The 21,985-nt window shown below is 43.8% G+C and overlaps 1 protein-coding gene across 2 annotated transcripts; it reads right to left on the reverse strand.

Moving 5' to 3' along the window:
- Positions 1 to 5,048: 5,048 nt before the first annotated feature.
- On the reverse strand, positions 5,049 to 21,164 carry sn (fascin domain-containing protein singed). 2 transcript variants are annotated; one of them, XM_070278106.1, is made up of 7 exons: positions 20,947 to 21,164; positions 20,288 to 20,612; positions 10,913 to 11,186; positions 7,226 to 7,646; positions 6,585 to 7,154; positions 6,274 to 6,522; positions 5,049 to 6,215 (listed from the first exon to the last, which is right to left on the reverse strand). In XM_070278106.1, the coding sequence occupies exons 3-7, from the start codon at positions 11,139 to 11,141 to the stop codon at positions 6,122 to 6,124; spliced, it is 1,563 nt and encodes a 520-aa protein (XP_070134207.1). In that variant the 5' UTR covers positions 11,142 to 11,186; positions 20,288 to 20,612; positions 20,947 to 21,164; the 3' UTR covers positions 5,049 to 6,121. The 2 variants fall into 2 exon arrangements, with proteins under 2 accessions (XP_070134207.1, XP_043065889.1); XM_043209954.2 differs by having other exon boundaries at positions 20,288 to 20,835.
- Positions 21,165 to 21,985: the final 821 nt, after the last annotated feature.

The following is a 21,985-nucleotide window of genomic DNA, read 5'->3' on the forward strand; positions in this document are numbered from 1 at the left end:
AGAAAGTTTGTGCTGCAAAAGGAAGCGAACCGTTGACTGGCAGCTCGGTTAGCCAGGGTTCGAGGTTGGGTCAGGTCAGTTTGAATTGCTGCTGGCTGCCAGGCAAATAGCTAAAACATTTTTGCCAGGTAACTTTTTAATTAAAGCTGGCTATGGATGCTATGGAGAAGCTATGGAAGTAAGCGACGTGCCAGGTGTAACGCCTTTACCTTCACATCCTGCTGCTGCATCAGCTCCAGCTCCAGCTGCTGCTACTGCTACTGCTCCATCATCATCATCATTATTATCGTCATGATGGGGCAGTTAACAACAGCTTTCTCGATTACCACAATAAAATACTTTTGCAACAGTGGCTGCCACACAATGCCTTCAACGGTCTCCTCTCCATCGATGCGGTTTCCGAGTAATATTCCAGATTTTGTACATTCTTCAGTCTACACCTCAGTCTACAATCCTTTTAAAATATACTACTTACGGCTTAAGAGTATTACTTTTATTAGTATTATCTACTGTGGGATTTTCATCTCACTGTCTCGTTGAAATTTATTCATAAGCTGGAAGCTGAGCCTGGGCGACCGGTCGTCCTGTTGAAAACAATTTCAATTTATACAAATAAAATCAATTTCATTTATGGCTGGTTGCCTTTGCATTTTATTTTTTATGCCTGTGTGTGTAGCTGCAGTAAGCAATTTTTAATTGAAAAAAAAAAGGAAACACATACAACACATGTTTGAATAAATATTTGAAATATTCACACACTCGAACTGGAAGCTATTCCCGTTGCGATCCCCCGTCTCCAGCCATTGTTCTGGGCCTAAAATGTTGAATTATGAAAAGTCACAGGTAACGTGGCTCCAACTGGCAGCAAAATAATCAAACTGCACAAACAACTGGACCTCATAAATAGTTGAGAGGCAGAGAATACGGGAAAATAAAAATGTTATTCCTAGTCCCCCACGACCTGGGGCGGTTTGTACAGCCGGGAAGGGGCATGGGGCATCTGTCCCCTCGTTCCCTGTCCTTATGTGTGGCTGTAATTGTTTGTCTTGTGCATTGGTGTGTGTTTGCGGCTCGGATCATGGGCTGCTGGCAGTGCTTCCACATTATCTTTTGCATAGAGAAGCAAAAAACAAGCTAGAAACTAAGAATATCTAATGGAATTTGAAAATCGTAGGCTTTTCTAAAACTAACTTTAAGAAAACTATATCTTCTAAGCAGAGATCTTTATGATTTCAAATCGAAATTAGCATCTCGTTGAATTTGTATTGTTTTATTTCGATTTTCAAACATTTAGAAAGGTTCTTTAAGGCCTGTGAAAAAACGACAACACTAGCCCTGCTCCTGCTCTGTCAATTTTGCTTTCTTTTCCCCATCGGCTTTTGAAGGGAACGGAGCTGCTCCAACCACTTGTTTACACGGTCAAAACTAATTGGATTGCCCGTTTGGAACGCAACGTGAAAGGATATCCAGGTGTACATTGCACACACGTACCAGTTGGAATAGCTTTCGATGCGAGCCAGTCTACAAAAATATCATAAATTATTAGCTTCTAGATTGGCTCAAAACATGGAAGAAGAGGGTGTTTTTATGGAATTTGATCCGAGGGATAACAGGCTCCTAAGGCTGATCAAATATCCGGATCATCTCGTATTTGGGGTCCCATGTATCAGGGACGGTAAGTGAGCTTCTACCAGGTGTATATATTCTCGAGTTAACGTTGAAAACCCTCTAGAAGGACGTGTGGCTCCTCCACAAGTGGGGCGTTGTGCTACAGTGACTCCTGCTCGGCAGAATGATGACCAGGTGCCTTCTCCACGGGAGCACCAATTCAGGGAAATGCGCAAACGCTGATCAGTAATGAAGTGGAGGGGGATTTAATCTTTTTAATATACATAAACGATCTAATTCCTTAAGAAACTATATTAAATATTGTTAAATTCTGTTAATGGGGAAATAAAAGCTAGCCTTAAGATGAATCTCTCACAGGTGTCTTTTCATTTGAGAGTACATTACCAAATTGCCAAGAAAGCCAAGGAAAATCAGGTAATACAAAATTCCTGTATCCTTGGCCAAAAGTAGAGTGCAAGAAATCCTAGCCACAGCATCATACAATATTAAAATGAAAGTAAAACTTTGAAAGTTTCACTTAAAACTTAAAACTTTACTCTTATGTTTACAGTTTGCTGCCCCCAGGGTTAACCTTTGCCCTCTGCAATTAATATAATTAATTGTTGACTTAACTCCAAAGACTTGCCAAAAATTGACACAAACTTAAGGCGGAAACATTTTAATTACCCTTATGAAAGCTGGGCGGGGGGCAATTAAATTAATAGAAAGCTGCCGGGAGTCGTGAGGATATAACATGTGGAGAGAGGCCCTAAGACCTAAGACGTCTTTGAACTTCACTAAAATGTATTAAATCAACTACTTGATTCGTTTGATTGCGAATTGCGAACGAGACCTGTATATATTTTTTAATTAAGTGAAAATTGTGTGAACTTTTGGGTGTTAAGGCGCCTCAGACGGTAATTTAGCAAATTAGACCGTCCACATGGCAGGTCCTAGACTCTGAGAGCGTCGCCCCCACTCGCCCATCAACAACAACAAAAGTGGCACAGTAGCGCTGGGGTGGATCAGGAGGCGCTGGGGATGCCACTTGTTGGCCAAAGCCCCCTACCCTACTCCCTACCCGTCCTTCCTAATCGTTGCAGTCGCCTCGAGATGTCCTTACACATTTTCCTAAACAATAAAAATGCAAAAAGGAAATTGAAAGCCCCGAGTTGGAGCAATGGAGCCATAAAGTTTGTGACTTTGGCAGAGCGTTTGCCTGGCTTCAGGACACTCGAAAAATAGAAATAATTCAAAATAAATGCTATTAAGGATGTAAAATATAACAAGACTCTTAAGACATTGTTAATATATATTATTGAGATATTTGAACCTATAATCTAAAATCGATTAGATTTTTCTTTTCGTGTAGAGATGCTTCTACTTTTTCTACTGCCACTGCCACTGCTGCTGCTGTGCTTCTGGCAACTTTGTTGCGAAATGTGCAGCAAATAAGACTAAAAAAAAATAGGAAAAATCCGCCGGAGAAAGTTGCAGACCCAGATTGAGTCCGGGGGGTCCTGCCACCCTCCTCCCTCCTCCCTCCTGTCCTGTCCCTTCCCGCTACTTGTTTCGCCTCGTCACAAACATTTCGCAACGTCGCCCCGTTTTAATGGCAGTTCAGGATTGGATCCTAGCGGCGGGGGGTGGCGAATGCGGAGGTGGAGGGCGAACTCGCGGCCCTTTTGTTGCTTAATTGGCGGCCGGCGGCCGAGAGCCGCGTCGTCGTCGTCGTCGTCCGTGCACTGCCACAAATCGTCGGATGCTACCAGCTACGTGCTCCGGATCCTGGCTCCTGTAACTTGGAATCCCCACTAACCAGCTCCCGCCCCATTGCCGACTTGGGGATATAAATTTTCGCACCGTGTTCATCTATCCCACGTCCGTGCGCCATTTGCATTCCGCCATTGTCCTGCGCCAAGTCGTTTGGCCTGCCAGGATTTCGATGGCAGGATGTGGGCGCAGGGCCACCTCGTCCTGGCTTGGAGTAGCCAGCCCCACGTGCTACGTGTGTGCCATATAACTTGGCCGGCGTCATTGTCATCGTCGCTGTCCATTGTGCAGCAAGTGCATTACGTAATCAGGACACTGTCCCCAGGACATGAGTCCAATTCCATCCAATATCCGTCCAATGAGTCAGCGAAACGGTATTTTTCAAAATCTCTCAAATCTATTATTGAGCAGGAAAAAGTAATATATTTAAGTAATAGCTTATTACTTAAATAGGATATACTAAAAACAAAAAATATCCTTTTGAAAATGTAATTACTTAAAAAATAGTATAATATTTTCATTTTTATAGCTAGTATACCTTATATTTGAAATCCAAAACAAAATAGAATAATTTTCAAGCCATATCCTTTACAAATTGCATCCTTATAGGCCATAAATCTTGTTTGTTTGTTATCCTTTCCAAAAAAAAAAAATGAAAGTAAACACCACTGTGTGCAACATCAAGGATGACAGCAACAAAACAATGTGGCAAATGTGCAACGTGGCGGCTGGTGGGGGTACTGTCGGTGGCTACAACTACCCCATTCCCATCCCAGTTGGGGTCCGAGTCCAGAGTCCTGCCATTGCAGTTATGTCACATGGCTGACTTAATTCATTCATTTAGACGACGCTGACAATTGTAGGTGTCTGGTGCGCGCCCTCTGTCATTTCGTTTTTGTCAGCGCCCACGACGCAGTGCAGCAAAGGATATTCAAGGATCAGGCACAAGAACACTCGAAAAAAACAGGCCAAAGCCCAAAAAAATTATTAACCCATTGGCACTACAACGTTTCTTCTTTAATTAGAAATATAAAACAATAAGAGCCACTATAATATTTTTAATTAACTTTCAATAAGACCTGAAAAGTAACCCTTTTTTTTTGCCGAGTGTAACAGGGCGGAGTGGAGCCAAGCGGAGCTGGGCCATTATGGCTCCGACATTGTCAATGACTGGCGAATTATTATTGCCTGACAGAGGCAGTTGGACGCCAGTTCCACGCCCCCAAATTTGACCTGGTGGCAGCACCTTTCCCCACCCCCATTGTTCCCGGGTGTTGGTGCCACCAACCAGTGTGGGTGCATCATCTTGTTATGACAGTTGGCACCAATTTCTGCACACGTTGCAGGTGGGTCGGGAGGCGCCACAAAGGGGTCAACCCGTTTCTCCACAAGTCAATTAGAAACTGTCTTTGTGGTGGCTATTTTCCTTTTAAAAAAAAAGTTTTAAAACCAATTATACTCATATTTATTCTCTTTTATGTATTATACTCGTATTTTATTCCTTACTTTCAGGAGACGAAAGTTTAATATTTAAATTTCCGTTGCGGGAATTATCGATAACCGGTTGAGCGTTGCCAGTGGGTGCAGCGCTGCCAGAGTGTTCAGGATTGAAAGTTAAAGGACACAGTTGGCGCCAAATCCAAAAGCCAAATAAAAAGCCCCACAGATCATGTATATATATGTATATATTTCATATGTATCATACAAAATTTCAATTTTAAGATTTAGCAACTAAATTGGGTTGAGTTGTTTTTCGTTTTCAATTTCAAGTGCGAAAATTAAAAAAAAAGATTACTAATTAATTAATTAAGAATTGACGCAAATAAATAACAAAAAACTAATTCAATATACGCATATGTTAGGATAAATATATATATATAGATATAGTGTGGAGATGGTTCCATGTTTTTTTTCATTTTTTTTTTCGTTTTTTTTTTTTATTACAGATTAATCTTTTAATGTTGTCTTAGGATCTAAATTTCATGTTTTTTTTTGTTTTTGTTTTAATTTTTGTTTAATAAAATTGCTTGCTTGTGAGTGTGTTGGTGGATTGTTGAGGGTGTGAGAGTGTGTGTGTACGTATGTGAGGGGCTAAAAGTGTGATCGTGTCAGTGTTTTATCATTCATATCAATATTTTTATATAAATATATATATAAATAAATTTATAGGAATATGTGTTGATTTTTATGTTTTCTTATTTTCTTGCTTTCATTTCCATTTCAATTCTTTAATTCTTGATGTTTTTTTTCTTTCTTTCTTGTATTTCTTCGTTAAGCTTTACGAATCGAATATGTATATAGTGTTATATATGATGTGCTTGTGTAACCATTATGCCATTTTTTGCTGATATTCTTTTTACGTTCGATTTTCGATAAAAAACGGAAGGACTCGCGACAAAACTTGACTTGTCTATGCTAAAAAATTTCTTATTGTTTGATGCTGGATGCTCCCATCGTATAAAAACGTATAAAAAGCTAAATAGGTTGTTAAAAAATCTCTCATCTCCATGTATACGTAGATCTTTTCATATATAAATATATAAGTTTTTTGCTTTTTCATCTTGAAGTTTTCCATTATTTCCATTTATCTCTCGTCTCCGTGAACTCTGCGCTTTAGGATCAAATTGTTGTGCGACTTCTCCAGCTTGAGGCGCAAGACTTGGCCTCCAAGTTTGGATGGGAAATGTGATACTTTGATACTGATGGACCCGGATGGGGGCTGTGGGGACGTCGTCCCGCCCTAGAACTCCCACTGTGTGGCCGAGTCGGTGCCGTCTTCGAGCAGCTTGAAAGCTCCGTTCTTGGTGGCTCCCAGATACTTGCCCTGCTGCGATCTATTAACAAAAAAAGGACTTAGTACGAAGATACACTCAAATTATTCTAAAAGTCAACCTTATGCAGATCCTGGTTGGCTCGCGCAGCTCCAGGAAGAAGCCATCGCTTGGCGCATCCGCATCCACCGAGATGCTCTCGCCCTCGATGCGCCAGTACTTTCCGCTGTGCGCCTTCAGATGCACCAGCCCCTTCTGGGCGCGCTCCACCAGGATGGTCTCGTAGGTGGCCTTGTTGCACTCCAGCTTGAGGTTTCCGGGCGTGCGATAGCCCACGAATCCCTGCTCGCACTTCAGCACAAGAATGGGCCTTTAAAGAAGGAGAGACATGTTTGAGTGGTTGGTTGCTATGAGCTTAGAGCTTGGGTTTACCGATTGATCAAGTAAAAATAGAACTTGGCTATCTCCTCGATGGACTCCGAGGTGGCGAACAAATGTCCCGAACGCTTGGTGGCCAGGAACTTGCCGTTGTTGGCCCGGAAGGAGAGGGAACCGTCTCCGTGCCAGATAAGCTCAAACAGGGCATCGGCACAGCGCCGATTTCCGGTGGCCTGGATACCACCGCCGGCCGACAGGCACCAGTAGCGATCCTGGGTGGTGCGTAGAGCCCAGCGGTGCGCCGACCAGTCGTACTCCAGCTGGAACGTCTCGTTCTCGCCGACCTCGTCCTGATTGGCGGTCACATCCACGCCCTGCTTCACGCTCACATACCGCAAGTTGAGGCCGGCGATGAAGGAGGCCTGCGGCAGGGAGTCCTCCAGAGAGAACAGCTCATCCCGTGTCACCGTCGAGGAGCGCGACTTGAGGACCGCCTTGGATCCGATGGGCGACAAGTACTGTCCCTGGCGATCACGGAGCGCCAGATGTCCGCCATGGTACTCGGCACTGAACAGGCAGTCCTCGTTGCACACCACCTGCAGCTTTCCATTGGCATTCAGATATCTGATGGTAGTGGGGATTCAAGTGATACTATTAGTTTGTTTACTTCATTTCAGGCTATCCGGATCACTCACTTGTTGTTGCACGTGTGCAGGGCATAGCGACCGCCCTCCTCGGCACGGAACTCCAGAGTGAAGAGGGTGTCCTCGCCCCACGGAATGTTGGCATCGACATGGATCTCGTCTTGCGACTCGGAGAGATGGGCGAACCGCTTCCTCCCAATCGAACGAAGATTCACCTGCGGCCGGGCAGCCAAATGGACTGTCCAGAACTCGCTTGCCCCGGGCGTCTTTGCCGTGCAGACGAGTTTGTCCGGATTGCCGCCGAGGAAGTAGCCGCGCGACTCGTTCTTCAGTGCCCAGCGTCCGCTGCCGTCCTCGCTGATCGAAATCTGGAACCGGCTGCCCGCGTCCCGCTCCTCGCTCTCGCACAGCACGTTGCCAAACTGATCGACCGAAAGGTACTTGTTCAGATGAGATCGTAAGTAGATAATACCTACAATTGAAAATTAAGGACATTAATCACTTGCAGATGAGGGGAAGGGGTATTGAGCTACAAAACGTTAAACGTATTTCTCTTAAAGATCGGATAAAGATTGGGAAAGATATAAAAAAGGGTCGGAACATTGGGGCAAGTTTGGAAGTTCTGGAAGTCTAGGTTCCAAAAAAAATTTGAAAAAAATGGATTTGTATTTTAGTTTTCAAATTTTGAAGTAGAATGGAAGAGAATTTATCTAGAAATCGTTTAAGATATTCCTCTTGAAAATCGGACAAATATTGACTGAGTTATATAAGGTTGTCAAATATCTCCCTTCCGCTTTTTTGCTCTTTATTCAATGCTTTATAAAAAGTGTTACAGTGATCCGATTTAGTTTAAATATGCGCCGTTTTGTTCGATAATCCGTTTCCATCTAGACGGCAACTTCATAATACCTCCCTCGTAGAAGCCCCCCTCCTTATTTGCGAAGAACTCGGACAGCCACTTTTCACAAGCCTCTTTTGAGTTCAACTTTACACCACCAAGGGCGTTCGTCATGGACAGGAACAGGTGGTAATCACTTGGCGCTATGTCCGGGCTATATGGTGGATGCGATAAAACCTCCCATCCGAGCTCCCGTAGCTTCTGACGAGTCATCAACGAAGTGTGTGGTCTGGCGTTGTCCTGGTGGAACACTACACCCTTCCTGTTGGCCAATTCTGGACGCTTCTGGTCGATCGCCTGCTTCAAGCGGTCCAATTGTTCGCAGTAGATGGTAGAATTAAGCGTCTGGCCATATGGGAGCAGCTCATAGTGGATGATTCCCTTCCAATCCCACCAAACACACAGCAAAACCTTCCTGGCCGTCAATCCCGGCTTGGCCACTGTTTGGGACGATTCACCGGCCTTCGACCACGACCGTTTTCGTTTGATATTGTCGTATGTGATCCATTTTTCGTCGCCAGTCACCATCCGCTTCAAGAATGGGTCGAGTTCGTTCCGTTTCCGCAGCATATCGCAGGCGTTGATTCGGTCCACAAGGTTTTTTTGCGTCAAATCATGCGGCACCCAAACATCAAGCTTTTTTTTGTATCCAGCCTTCTGCAGATGGTTTAAAATGGTTTGGTGACTAACTCCCATCTCCTGGGCGATGTCACGAGAAGCCACATGCCGGTCTAACTCGATGTATTCCATGATTTGATCGGTATTTGTCGTCACAGGTCTTCCGCCGGCTGGCTTATCCATGGTGTCGTTTTCACCGGCTCTGAATCGTCGAAACCATTCCTCCGCGGTTCGAAGTGATAGAGTACCATCCCCCAAAACCCCATTAATCTCACGGAACGTTTCTCTAGCGGATTTGCCTTTAACGAAGGAAAACTTTAAAATAGCGCGAATTTCGGCGTTAGTGAACTCCATGTTTACACGTCTATAACTGGTGAACGCAATATCCAAACTAATCATGCATAGCGTCGTTTTGTAGGTTATGTCAAGACCTTTTAAATTATGTATAGTGTTGCCAGATACGAGCTCTGTAGCGCTTTGTACATAGCCGCGAAATTCAAAAGACAAAAAGGCGGAAGGGAGATATTTGACAACCTTATAGCTTCCAAAAAGGGGACATATTTCCATTTCCAGAACTTTTCTCATTTTTGAAGGGGGTCCATCAGAAAAAATTTGTAAAAATGGGATTGAAAAATTTATTTCCATATTTTGATGCAAATTAATGGAGAATCGATCTAGTAATCGTTTAAGGTATTCCGCTTAAGAATCGGATCAATATTGGCTAAGATACAGCTTCCGCAAGGGGTCACATTTCCATCCCCAGGAATTTCTCCATTTTTCAAAGGGGGTCCATCAGAAAAAATCAAAAAATTTGGATCGAAAATTTGTATTGCAGATTTTGATGCTGATTTATGGATAATGAACCTAGAAATCGTTTAAAGTAATTCGCTTAGAAATCTGATAAAAATTGGCTAAGATATAGCTTCCACAAGGGGGCATATTTCCATCCTCACGCACTTTTCTATTTTTTAAGAAAAATTTTTCATGAGAAAAATTCTAAAAAATCGGATTGAAAATTTTGTATTTAGATTTTGAAGCAGAATTAAAGATAATGAACCTAGAAATCGTTTAAGGTATTCCGTTTCGAAATCGAATTAATATTGGCTGACATATAGCTTTCCAAGGGGTCAATTTTTCCAGCTCCTCAAAAATATAATTTTTTAAAGAATTTTGTTTTTTTTTATAAAAGTATGTAAAAATATCATTGTATATTTTTTTCAGTGCATTGGAAAAATCAATCAAGTTGGCGCGGAAAGGCTGGCATGGCATGGCCTGGCCTGGCACTTTGGCGATGGCACTTTCGGCTATCGATAGCCGGGAATTTCGATTTGGCTCGCTTTCCAAACATTTTGAATGCTATTATCTATTAAGCCATTTGGCCGGGCTTTGGCCAAAGCCATGCCTCCAGGCGGGGATTGGAGCTCGGAAAATGGGAGAGAGAGAGAAAAACAAGCGTAGCAAGAAATTTTCAATTTGGATGAGCTATTTTAATGGCCAAGGCGAACGCCGGGCTGACTTATGGCTTTGGTATTATAGAAAATGTTTATTAATTGCCAATGGTAACGGCCAGAGATCGGCGCTATATATAAAAACCAGTTGCATGGCCAGCTTTAATTGTAATTGCAGTTGGATGTTGGTTGGCTTTAACATCAACAGTCTGAGTCCCAGACCGAGTCCGAGTCGGAGTCGGAGTTGGAGTCCAATTCCAATGCAGCAACTTGATAAATGATGCCAAATTCGTGAGGCGCTTTGTTTTCTACTCTCCCGGCACGTCAAATTAGTGCAACTGGAATTATCCGTGCCCCCCAAATGATTTATGTTGTTTCTGACAACAAAAACCAAAATCAAGAAACTCAAATAATAAACTTGGGGGGGAAGAAATGGGGGGAATGGAGCCAAGACCGGCCGAGATGATGGTGATTACGGTTGGCAAATGGTTGCCTTGACTCTTGGCCAATTACTAACTGGCTCAGGAGCTCAGGAGCTCAGGAGCCCCTCCTCCGACCAGCCATAATCACTTGCATTCGTTGGATTAACATAACTGCTTATCTGCCTGCAGATACAGATACAGATACAGATACGCTAGAGATAAAGATAGATTGCCGTTTGTGGTTGTGTCATCGATTGTTCAGAAAACAAATCTGCAAAACTGCAGATAGAAAGTTACAATAGATACTGAGATCGAGATAGTCTCCACTATAAGACTATAAAGGTCGACTTACTTTCACCGGTGTTCGAGGGTTCGAGGGTCCAAAGCTGCTTCTTCTTCAGACTGGCGCCATTGGCGTTGAGCTTGAACCCAAAGGTCTCGGCGGTCATGTACTTGTGCTGGCCGTTGATCAGGCCGATGGTCCACCATCCCTTCTGTTGGTTCTGTGAGATGATGTCCCCGTTGCTGTGGCCCAGCTCGCAGCCCTGGCCCTGGCCGTTCATGGTGCTGATGGGAGCCATTCAGAGGCTGTATCTCCGGCTAGAGTTTCAAAAAGTGTCCTCGAGCTGAAATCGAACAAATAAAACATGATATAAAAAGTCTATAAAAATAACCACAATTTACACTACATTTGGGGCAATTATAGTCCCCTCCCCCTGCCCTGCAAAACGCCCCTGGGTGGAGAGCATTGATTATGCGTTTAATTATGTAAAACTATCCACATGATTGATGAACACTTTGTCATGGTCGGGGGAGAGGAAGGGGGATGGAATGAAGATTGGGAGAAGAAACGCGAAGGCTGCGTGCAAGATTTATGTCTCGAGTCTTCAGCTTACGACTGCGACTTGGACTTGGAGTTGGAGTTGGACTTCTCCTTCTCCGCCTGTCAGACGGGATCTCCACTGTACTGTCTGGCCATGTGTGCGCTGTATGCATTTTAAGTAGTGACGAGTGGGCAGCGGGGGGGAGTGGCAGGGAGCTTGGTCTGCCATTTCAATGGCAATGCAACAGGAAATGCAGATAACATTTGCATTACAAGGCGACACATGTCGCTGATCCGGCTCCATCTCTCCCTGGCCCGTTCTCCACTCGGTCGCCTCCAATAAATTCAAATCCAACAGGCAGAAGTCAGCTGTCGCAGCCTCGATGACACTTCTATCGATGACACCGATAGCACATTGATGAATTTCGATTGAACCAGCAGCAGGTGTCATCACACCTTTCCAAAAGGTCAGCTACCCCGCTCAGAACTACCACAACTGAGTGGAAATAAGACCCCTAAAGTATCGAAATCTATCGATAATTATCGATAAAGACCCAAATTGAATAGAAACCTCAAACTATCCACCAGAATAGATACATAGATACTGGAAATCTCCACCCAATGACCTTTCCAAAAGCTATCCACCCAGAACTACCACAACTGAGTAGAAATCAGACCCTTAAAGTATCGAAATCTATCGATAATTATCGATAAAGCCCCTAATTAAATAGAAACATCAAACTATCTACCAGAGTAGATACATAGATACTGGAAATCTCCACCCAATGACCTTTCCAAAAGCTATCCACCCAGAACTACCACAACTGAGTAGAAATCAGACCCTTAAAGTATCGAAATCTATCGATAATTATCGATAAAGACCCAAATTGAATAGAAACCTCAAACTATCTACCAGAGTAGATACATAGATACTGGAAATCTCCACCCAATGACCAGACCCGCCTATATTTTCGCGGCAGACATTTGAAACAGAAGTTTCTCCAGCCAGACAGTTGCAACTGTAAACCGATAACTACTAAGTGGCGGGTCTTGGCAGCTGCACCAACATGCTGAACCACATTAAGAACAGAAACTGCTGTTGCAACAAAAAAAAAAAAAAAAAAACCGAACCAGAACCAGAACCAGATACAAAAAACCAAGTGAGTAAAGGAGAACAACTCATTAGCGTGACGCGTGCCTGCTAATCAGAGCTTATGAATCTCTGGCCGGGTTGCTGGCTTTCTGACTCATCCGGCGATAAAAAAATATAAAACCACGCCAAACATAAATTAAGAACAGCTACAAAAACTTAAAATATATAAAAACCGGGCAAGGGGACGGGGCGCAACTATAATAATAATAATAATAAATAGGCAGGAAAAACAGTTGATGCCACAAAAGGTGTGTTAAGGTGCCACCTGTGGCAAGGTGGGTGGAGGTGGCTCCTACTGGTTGGATTTCGCATTCTAATTTCTTAAAAAGGGGGAGGGGGGGCGATAAAGACAAAAGCGTGACTGCGACTCTCAGCACTTGCTGGATGTTCATTTTTCTAGGCGTTGGCTCCTGCCCATCTTGCCGGTTGGTAAGGGCGTGGCAGGGACGATGGCCTGGGCGTTGGCTTTTAAAAGCAAATCGCAGATGGCAGATTAACATCAAATGAAAATGAAAATGAAAAAAGTAAACAGTTAACAGCTAACAGGAGGGAATTAGCCAAGCAAATGTATGCTTTTGGCCAACAAAGTCAACGGACTGAGCCAACTACCAAAAAGCAAAGTCAGCAGGTTGGCTGGAAAGCCAGCTAACTCTCTTGTTAGCCGGTCTCCGGTACCTCTGGTGTTTACCTGTTTCGTCATTAATTTTCCCCAACTTGAATGCGATTCGATAGGCGAAAATGTATGAACATTGAACAAGTTAGCTGAACAATTAATGGTGGCCATTTAAAACAACAATTTCCACGCTCTTGACCACTGCAAATCATAATTAATTATGCAAACGTTGAGGTTTTGTATCTTTCTCTATCTATCCATCTATCTATCTATCTATCTTTTTTAGCTTTTTCTGTTAACTTGCCCCTGAGGTCAGACGTCTTGGATACGTCTTGGATGTGGATATAAAGTGAAAGATTTGATTTAGACGTCCTCTAACAATTAGTAGAAACAAAGAAATGCAGTTAGCCAAGCACCGTTGCAACAACATCATGATCTCGTCTTCATCGTTATTATCATCCAATTACTGCAAATGGAGTGCCGCCGCCGGGCAACGCCAAGCGGAACAAATGCAATCCGCATCCAACACATCCACACATCCATCATGTCCATTTCGAGTCCATCTGGAACTCTGATCTTCTCCAGACCGATGGCTGATGGCTCTCTCTTGAAAGCTAAAGTCTAGTAATATTTTTAGTTTTTTAATTCAAGAAGTAGGGACTAGGTTCTACTAGGGAAGTAGTTCTTCTAGAGGCAACATATAGCAGGTGTTTGGAACTGTTTGGCATTGTTTGAATGCGACTGCGTTTATCAGTTATACCGTTATCACGCATGAGAGCGAAACACACGCAAAATAAAAGCAGGTGAGTATCTAGCCAAGGCAGAGCAACACCTGAGATACCTGAGACACCTGAGAAGTTGGTGAAAGGTGCGCGCGCTCTGGATGCTTCTAGCTTCCATTTCATATTTTACATTTTTCCTAATTTGCTAAAAGCCCCAACTAGGCCTCTATAGAGAGTATGTGGTGGTGTGCGTGTCCAATTTCATTTAATTAGATTGCGTTTTAATAATGTCACACACACACTTAGGGAGAGATACTAAATTGCCAGCATACACACACTCCCATGCAGATACTGTATCTTTGTATCTTTGTATCTGCAGCAGCAGCAGATATTCACCGACATCCAATTGCTTTGATATTGATAGTGTAATTTAATTGATTTGCGAGCCAGAGCCAAGCAGCGGAATAATAATAATGAGCTAAATATCATGACTAGTGCTCCCTCCAGATACTCTACCTCGTGTTTCGGTTACGCCACCGTTTCAGTAATTCCCTCGAAAAAGACCCCCAATCTGCTGATGTTGCAGTTCAAAAAATTATATAAAATGAGACATGGGTTTCATGGTTTTTTTTTGCTGACCCCACAATGAAATGAAATTAAAGAAAAGACCTGGGGGCTGGCTTTTGGCAATTTCTTCATAAGCGCCATTAATCAGCGACAAAAGACCAGACAGTGCGATCGATTGTGCGATTTTCTTTTATTTTCTTGCAAAAGTATGTTGCAACATACGGTATATCTTACTGTAATGCAGCAAATGGAGCACCATTCTAAAAATACAGCCACACCATCTCACATACATACATGCCACATAACAAGACATTAACAGGGGGCCTCAAGATACTCTTCTGGCGGAGCTTCTTCTGGCCAGAAGAAATAGAAACATTTTACCCATGCTACCTGCTACAGTTTCTACAGTTAACGATGTGCTCGTGTCGTCTTCCATACTCACTGCCACTCTCCACTCAGAACTGAGACAAGTCTTCTCTTCTCAAAATTTGCTGTGGCATCAAGACAGTGGCAGTGGCAAGACGCACGCGCGCATGCGCTCTCAAGCGTTGCATATTGTTTGTTGCAACTTTAACGGCTGTCAAGAATGCGGGGCAGCAAACTGAAGAGGCAGCTCAAGAAGAGAGAGGCCTCTAAGATGTATCTCACCAGGGATATACCCTAACTTTTTGGGGATTAATTATTAAAATGGAGACTAAAACCTATAGGTAGGGAAGGGTACTCTGAGGAAGTATCTTCTACCTTCCTTGAACTATCTTAGGGATAGCATATACCCCATTGTATCTATAGGGTAACTCGTACATCCATGAGATACTCAAAATGTGAATTGTGGCTAGTGGTTAGTGAGATGCAAAATCGTTTACCACTGCCACCTCCTCCTCCTCCCCCTGAGCCAGCTCATGAGTTGCCTTGGGCCTGTTATTTTTAAAACATTTTGCGGTTTTCCCCCCCTTTCCCTCCCCCCTTTCCTATCAGATTAAAACAAAAGAAAACAACTTTCATCGTGTATTTACATACATGCTCTCTCTCTCTTTCTCTCCAAATATCTGACAGATACAGATACAATTCATCCAACTGAGAACTGTGATGATGAATCGATGATGTGGACAGTTAGGATAATGACGGCCATAGGATGTCATAATGAAGCCTTAAAAGATCATCAGACTAACCGCAGAGCCACCGAGAGCCACAGAGCCACCGACATTCAATTATCGAACCGATATAGTATCTGACGAACCCCCCGATCGATGGCGGGGGGTCACCTTTCCAATTGTTTCATAATTACTCTGGCTTGTGGCTGGAGAGGCTTTTCTCCTCGGCCTGTCTGTAGAAAGCTCCAAAAACAAGTGCAACAATCAATTATTATATCGCTCGGCTCGAAAAGTAAAAGTCGGGGGGCTGTTTGGCAAAACGCCAATAACCGTTAGAACAGCTACAGCTTCGCAATCGATTGTCATGCAAATTTTGGAGCCAAGATGTGGATGATTATGATGTGGCTGCCAAACCAAACGGAATCCCCAACGGCGCTACCAAAATAGTATAACAAAGACCAGCACAGTGGAAAAAAAAAATGTGAATGTTTCGGAAATGAGGAAGAGTCATATATGGAGGGAGGGGAGAACTGGGTTTTATTGGATCGTTTCCTCGTTTTTCTCTCTGTGTATGAGGGTCACTGCAGTTTACAGTTGGGAATCAAAAAATCAAAATCAATAATAAAATGGAGTGATTTCAAATAGAGAAATCAATGAAAGCCACAAAAATACAAAAAAAAAGCCAAAACAAGACAAAACGGTTTCGGGCTGGCTCTTTCTTCGTTTTGCTTTCTTCTTTCTTTTTATTTTTTTTTTTTTAAGATTTTGACTTGATTATTAAAAAAAAAATACGATCTGGGGGATGGTCTCGGCGAGGCCTGCAATTAAGTCGTGGTTTTGGTTTATTGAACGCATCTCCCGAGGAAACTATCTGTGAGATACAAAAATGTATATCGAAGGCAAGGCATCAGAGAGCTAACGGTCGCAACTCTGGCATAGCAGAGACTCTGTAAACTCTGAAATTACCGCTTCAGGTATACAATGATTTATGCGCCAATTACATGAACGCCGACAGAGCAGAGAGCGCGGGAAAAGTGTCTTGGAAAATCTTCAAAGATCTGCCCCTCCCCCTCCGGGGGCATATTAATAATTTGTTCGCATTTTCAATACATAATAACAATGCGCATAAATATTGTGAGCCATGAAAATTGCAGAGAAGAAAATGCCTGGCGGGCTCCGAAGCCATAAACTCGTCCAATATTTTCCATCTTTCAGAAAGAGTCCCCCCCTGCTGATCCTGCTGCTTGTGGCTTTCAATACAATTGTAATTTATGATTATTATTGCCAATTTATTATTCACTCTATGCGAGATATTATAGATTCCAGATCAGATCGTTTTGGGAGCTCCTCAATTCTGAACCATATCCGGTCCAGGCTGAACTCGAGATAGATTCGTTGGAAAGTTTTCACCCTGGCATTCAATTAGTGTTTTTGGCCAAAGAGCCAGAGGTGTCGCAACATATTCATTTTGTTCAGTCTCGGCTTTTCGGGGGCATGCCACACAAGAGCCAGTTGTTGCAGCAACAAACTTGTTGCAGTAGCTAGCTATTCGCCACAACCAGATAGATGGCAATGCCAGAGATGCTTTTGGGTGAAGCTTGGTGGATTGGTGGATTGGGGAGCTGGCACTGGTAGTGCAACTGCAACTGCTACTCCCAATCCTCATCCGAATCCAAATCGGATTGCTGCAACTGGTCCAGCTGGTTGTCAAGTGAGACATAAATGCCAGGCTCAGTCCCAGACACTTAAGCTCAGATTGAATTACACAAATATTATTTTGAATCTGAAAGATACAATCTCGTGGAATCTCAAAGGTTAGAGGCCTGGATGATGAGGGCTTCCTCTTGGGATGGGTTATCATCTGGTGTTGGGGGGCTGGCTATCGAACGAGGAAATGTGGTTTCGATATTTATGCATTTCGGGCTTTATCGGAACGGAAGTTGCAAGATCTTCCAAGATGGGTCACTGAACCCGCAGCAGATCCCAGCAGCACCCGGCGAGCATATCAATTATTTGTATTGTGAGCTGAACAAGGAGGCAAGTGGTGGGGCGACGACAGATGGGCGCCTCCAGAAGCCCGCCACACCCTGGCCATGCCGGCCATGCCGCATTTGCATTGATAATGCCACCGAGTCAACCCGGGCCATTGATATATGACCCATAAGTGTAACTCGGAGTTGGCCGGAAAGGAGCCAGCCATGAATCACAGGCAGGAGGGGGGGCCAGTCAGGGCGTGCCGTTGAAAGGGAAACCAGTCGTCGAGAATGGCGAGAAAAAAAGGAGTAACTCGAAAAAAGAGGCCTGGAACAAAAAAAACCGAAACCGATGACGACATGACTCAGCAACAGATACGAGAATACAGAAAACTTTAAGGGGTGTCGCCACCAACAAAGAGCCTCTGAAGCTCCCAAGCCCCGAAACCCCGAAGCCCCGAAGGGATTATGTTCATTACCAGGATTATAAGTCAAGTAAGTCAACAAAATCAAGACAATATACTTCTGATTAATAAAAAGAAATCCATCGCGAACTGAAGCCATATAGATACATAGATACATAGCTGCATAGATACATAGATACTTTGGAAGTTAATCAAAAAAGCAATAAAATTAAATGGAAAGTCGAACAAAGAAATGCAAGACACACTCCAGACCCCTCTCCAGACATTCGTACGAAAATAGCTCATCCACTGACTGGCATTCCGTTCAACCCCAGAGTGCCCCGCCCCCCATCCCCCATCCCTCGGAGTGCGTGAAGTGCGTTCAAGGACGGGCGACAGCTGCAATTGATGACGGATACAGACGGGGGCGGGATGAAGATACATCCACATCCACGAGATACAAACTGCAAGATACCAGATACAAGTACGGCAAGTACGGGGGTGTGTATGACCGGCATGTGCCGAAATATCCACAGACTCAGCACATAGGGCACACGCTGCGGAATACATAACAGCAGAGGGCACACAAATAGGACCTACCTATAGTTTTCCATTGTAGGAACTGCTTCTAGACAACTGCCCTGAGCTGTCCCCCCCTCCCCAACCCTCTGCCTTCTGTTTACGTTTATGTACTTTGTCTTGAGCCACAGCAGGGATGGCTGGGGCTTGGGGGGTGGGGGCCAGCGTACCTGATTTCCGGCGGCGCAACGGAAGCATTCGATTGCCATGCGACAAAATTAAAGAGTGGGAGTGGAAGGAGGACAAGGAGGAGGAGGAGGACGGTGGCTATGATATGGGAGACGTTGCCATTAGCGCAGCCAAATCACAAAAACAAAACGTGACTCAGGCTGGCAGGGGTTCTTTGTTTTTTTTTTAATTTATGGCAGTCTCGACTCTCAATGCTCCTGGCATACTAATTGATCCCCGGGTACTCTCCAGTCCAATACTAAAAACCGGCTGCCTGGTTGGATGGCTGACTGGCTAGCCTAAAATGCAAAAATGCTCATTGAAAATTATTGATTTACCATTTTGGCCGTAGGGCAGGGCAGGATACAAAGGATTCCAAAAAAGGGGAGTGCGCCGCCAACGAAATGAAGCAGAAACGAACAACATACACCCGAAGCGGGAGGGCGGGGGAGGTAACACAAAAGGAATATCCGTCCACCATGGGTGTTAAAGTGCAATTTTCCAATTCACTTCCCACACGAAATCCAATACTAATATACAAAAATATTAAGAAAAACCCTCATATTCTAGCAGAAAAATAATAGATTTATTTTTTGACTACCTCAGAGATTTTGGCAACCACAGTGCGCTGCTGCTGCTGCTGCTGCTGCTGCGCGCATCCGTTGAATTTTTGGGAGGGAAGGACGAAACGCCGGAAGGATACATACACACACGGATGCGAATGCGAATTGGATGCGTTTTCGAGCCGGGAACAAAGAAAGGAGCCACAAAGGAGGGGTGAGAACACATAAACAAAAACAAGCAACTAACTAGCCATCCAGCCAGCCGGAGAAAAGAGAACCATGCCCGAAGAGAGCTGGAAAACAGTTAGAAACTAAGGCGATGGGCCTCCCCCCGCCCCCTTGGGGGCACCATGACTGCGTGTTTATGTCTGTTTATGGTTGAACTTGAATGATTGAAACGAGTCAGAGAGAAGAGGTGAAAGAAAAAAAAAAAGAGAGATGGTCCAAAAAGAGAGCGGCAACAGTGGCTGGCTGTGGGAGGTGGATAGGCGGCAGGCGGCGGGAGGAGGCCATTCCCGAGGAATGGAGCCACGCCGAACGAAGAGCATTGGATGCCAATGTCAAGGCAATTAGCCAGCCAAAAGCCGGTTGGAAAAATCAGCAGAAAACAATGCCAACACAAGGTGGAGCACGCCGAAGGAGAGCTCAAAATGAAATGCTAAAGTGAAAAAAAAAAAAAAATAAAGAAAAAATGGCAAGAAGGTGGCGAAGACGAAGGAGCAGCGAAGCGAACTGACAACTTTTATGACTTGCAAGAGAGCGTGGCCATTGGCTTTTGGCAGGGGCGGAGCCAGGGAAACTTTCAAGGGGGGGACTTGGGATTAACTTTGCCGGAGGCGACTCAATTTAAAATCCATTGGTATTCATTTGGATTGGAATCTGCGTAGGTTGGCCCCCCCACAAAAAAAAAAAACCGAATCTTCTGCCAGCCCGTAAAGATTACACCTGGAAATGGAGCGCTTCTCTGTCTAATTTGCACAGGCGATAGAGGCGACAGACAGACAGGGGAGGGATGTATGTAGTATGTAGCTAGCGCGAGAGAGCCATCTTTGGGCAAGGAATTCCACTTACTTTCTTTGCTCTCTCTCTCTTTGCTCCTTCGCTCCTGTTGTTGTTGTTGTTGTTGTTGTGTGGCTGCTTTTGAGCTTTTTTTTTCTCTCCCTCTTTGGATGGCTGGGGTGTCACTTAATTACCGGTGATTTCAGGATCCTCCTGGGCCTGTTTGTAGTATTAGTTAGCTTTTCCAGGTGTTATCCTGTGCTGCGTTTGCGTTTTATGATTTTTTTTTTGTTCTGTTTTTCTGCACTCGCTCCGTAGCACTCTCTTCTTCTACCTTTACGTCTGTCACACCCTTCGGTTTTTGGTTTTTGGTTATAGGTTTTTCGGCTTTTTGTCACTGACACAATACAAAAAAAAATCAAGAAAAAAACGTAAACAAATCACGACCAGCGATTAATTATTCTTCCGTTTAGTTTTTTGAACCCTGCGGCTGCTTTGTGCGAGTGCTGTTTCTATGGGTGTTTATCCGGCTTTTTTTTCACGGCAGATGGCAGATTTTCACGACTTGGTTTTAGTGTTCACCTGATTCTGATTGTTTTCTTGAAAAGTTCTTAGGGTTGCTGATTTTATATCAGAATATCAATATATCAGTAGAGTGTGCAAGTGATATATTTATATCGTGATATATCGAAAGTACGGTTTCTTTCTTTTGATAGCTTTTGACGACTTACAAGTGCCTGGAATTGACTGAGTTCACCTGTCGCCTGTTTGATAATGTTTGATCCAACTAGGTTTAACTAGGTTCGAGGTTGGCGCAACCAGATTCTGGCAACCCGATTCGTACCCGGTTCGTACATGCGCTACGGTTCGCTCTCGGAGAGGGGACTGTGTGAATCTCTACTCTAACTCTACTCTCCAACTCTGGATGACTCTTGAACTCTTAACTAACGGTAACCTCTTGGATTCAAATATTCCGCGTTGGGCTTTATATACCCCGAGCTCTCTCCGCTGCTAAGTTGTTCTCTCTCTCGGGTCTCTCGCTGTTAACCTAGCCGTTTTCCGCTAAAAATATTATAGTTGGTGTATTAATATACTATTAAATAAATATTAATTAAATAATTATAAATAAATAATGTCGGAATTCCCTTTCAGAAGGAAGTTATCAGTTATCATTTATTTTTTAGTTATTTAGTTCTAATCGATATATTTCATTAATTAATATTTCTAAATTTAAATTTTAAAAAATGGAGCTAGGATTTGGAAAAAGCTAAGATGCCCAACTCTATATTTCTCTCTCTCTGTTAAGACGCTGCTAATCATCCTCTCCGGCTGTTGAGCAGCTGTTAACTTTCGCGCGGGATTTGAAATCGTAACGGTAACGGTGCCTGGGCAAAGGAAATGTGCATAACTTAAGTGCATTGCATATATAATTGCAGCTAAAATACACCTGAAGCTGGCCACCCAAACGACGCGACTTTGTCGTTTTGCTTGGCTTGCCGAGATTGGAGATTCGAGATTCGGATTGAGGCTGAGACTGAGCCCCGAGCCCGGCACGCTCCAGTTATTTTGGATGCACTTGCTTTTTTATTGGATGTTGCACGTTAGTTTCGGACCTCCGATTCGGATCCGGAGTCGCAGCCGCTTTGGATTTCACCAAAATCCTTTAAATCAACACACATGAATATTTATACAGATTTTACAGTTGTTAATCACTGAATATTACCGCCGGCCGCTCTTCACGGCTCCTTGGCTACAAGAAATCTTAAGCGG

Source organism: Drosophila bipectinata, chromosome XL (genome assembly GCF_030179905.1).
Source record: "Drosophila bipectinata strain 14024-0381.07 chromosome XL, DbipHiC1v2, whole genome shotgun sequence".
NCBI classification, from domain to species: Eukaryota; Metazoa; Arthropoda; class Insecta; order Diptera; family Drosophilidae; genus Drosophila; species Drosophila bipectinata.

What these genes read in the sequence shown, in the direction of transcription:
- sn (XM_070278106.1), bottom strand. Translation starts at nt 11,141, where the DNA reads ATGGCTCCCATCAGCACCATGAACGGCCAGGGCCAGGGCTGCGAGCTG. An exon ending in CTGCACACGTGCAACAACAA is followed by an intron (nt 7,155 to 7,225) that starts GTGAGTGATCCG and finishes CACTACCATCAG; the next exon opens with ATATCTGAATGCCAATGGAA. An exon ending in TATTTTTACTTGATCAATCG is followed by an intron (nt 6,523 to 6,584) that starts GTAAACCCAAGC and finishes CCTTCTTTAAAG; the next exon opens with GCCCATTCTTGTGCTGAAGT.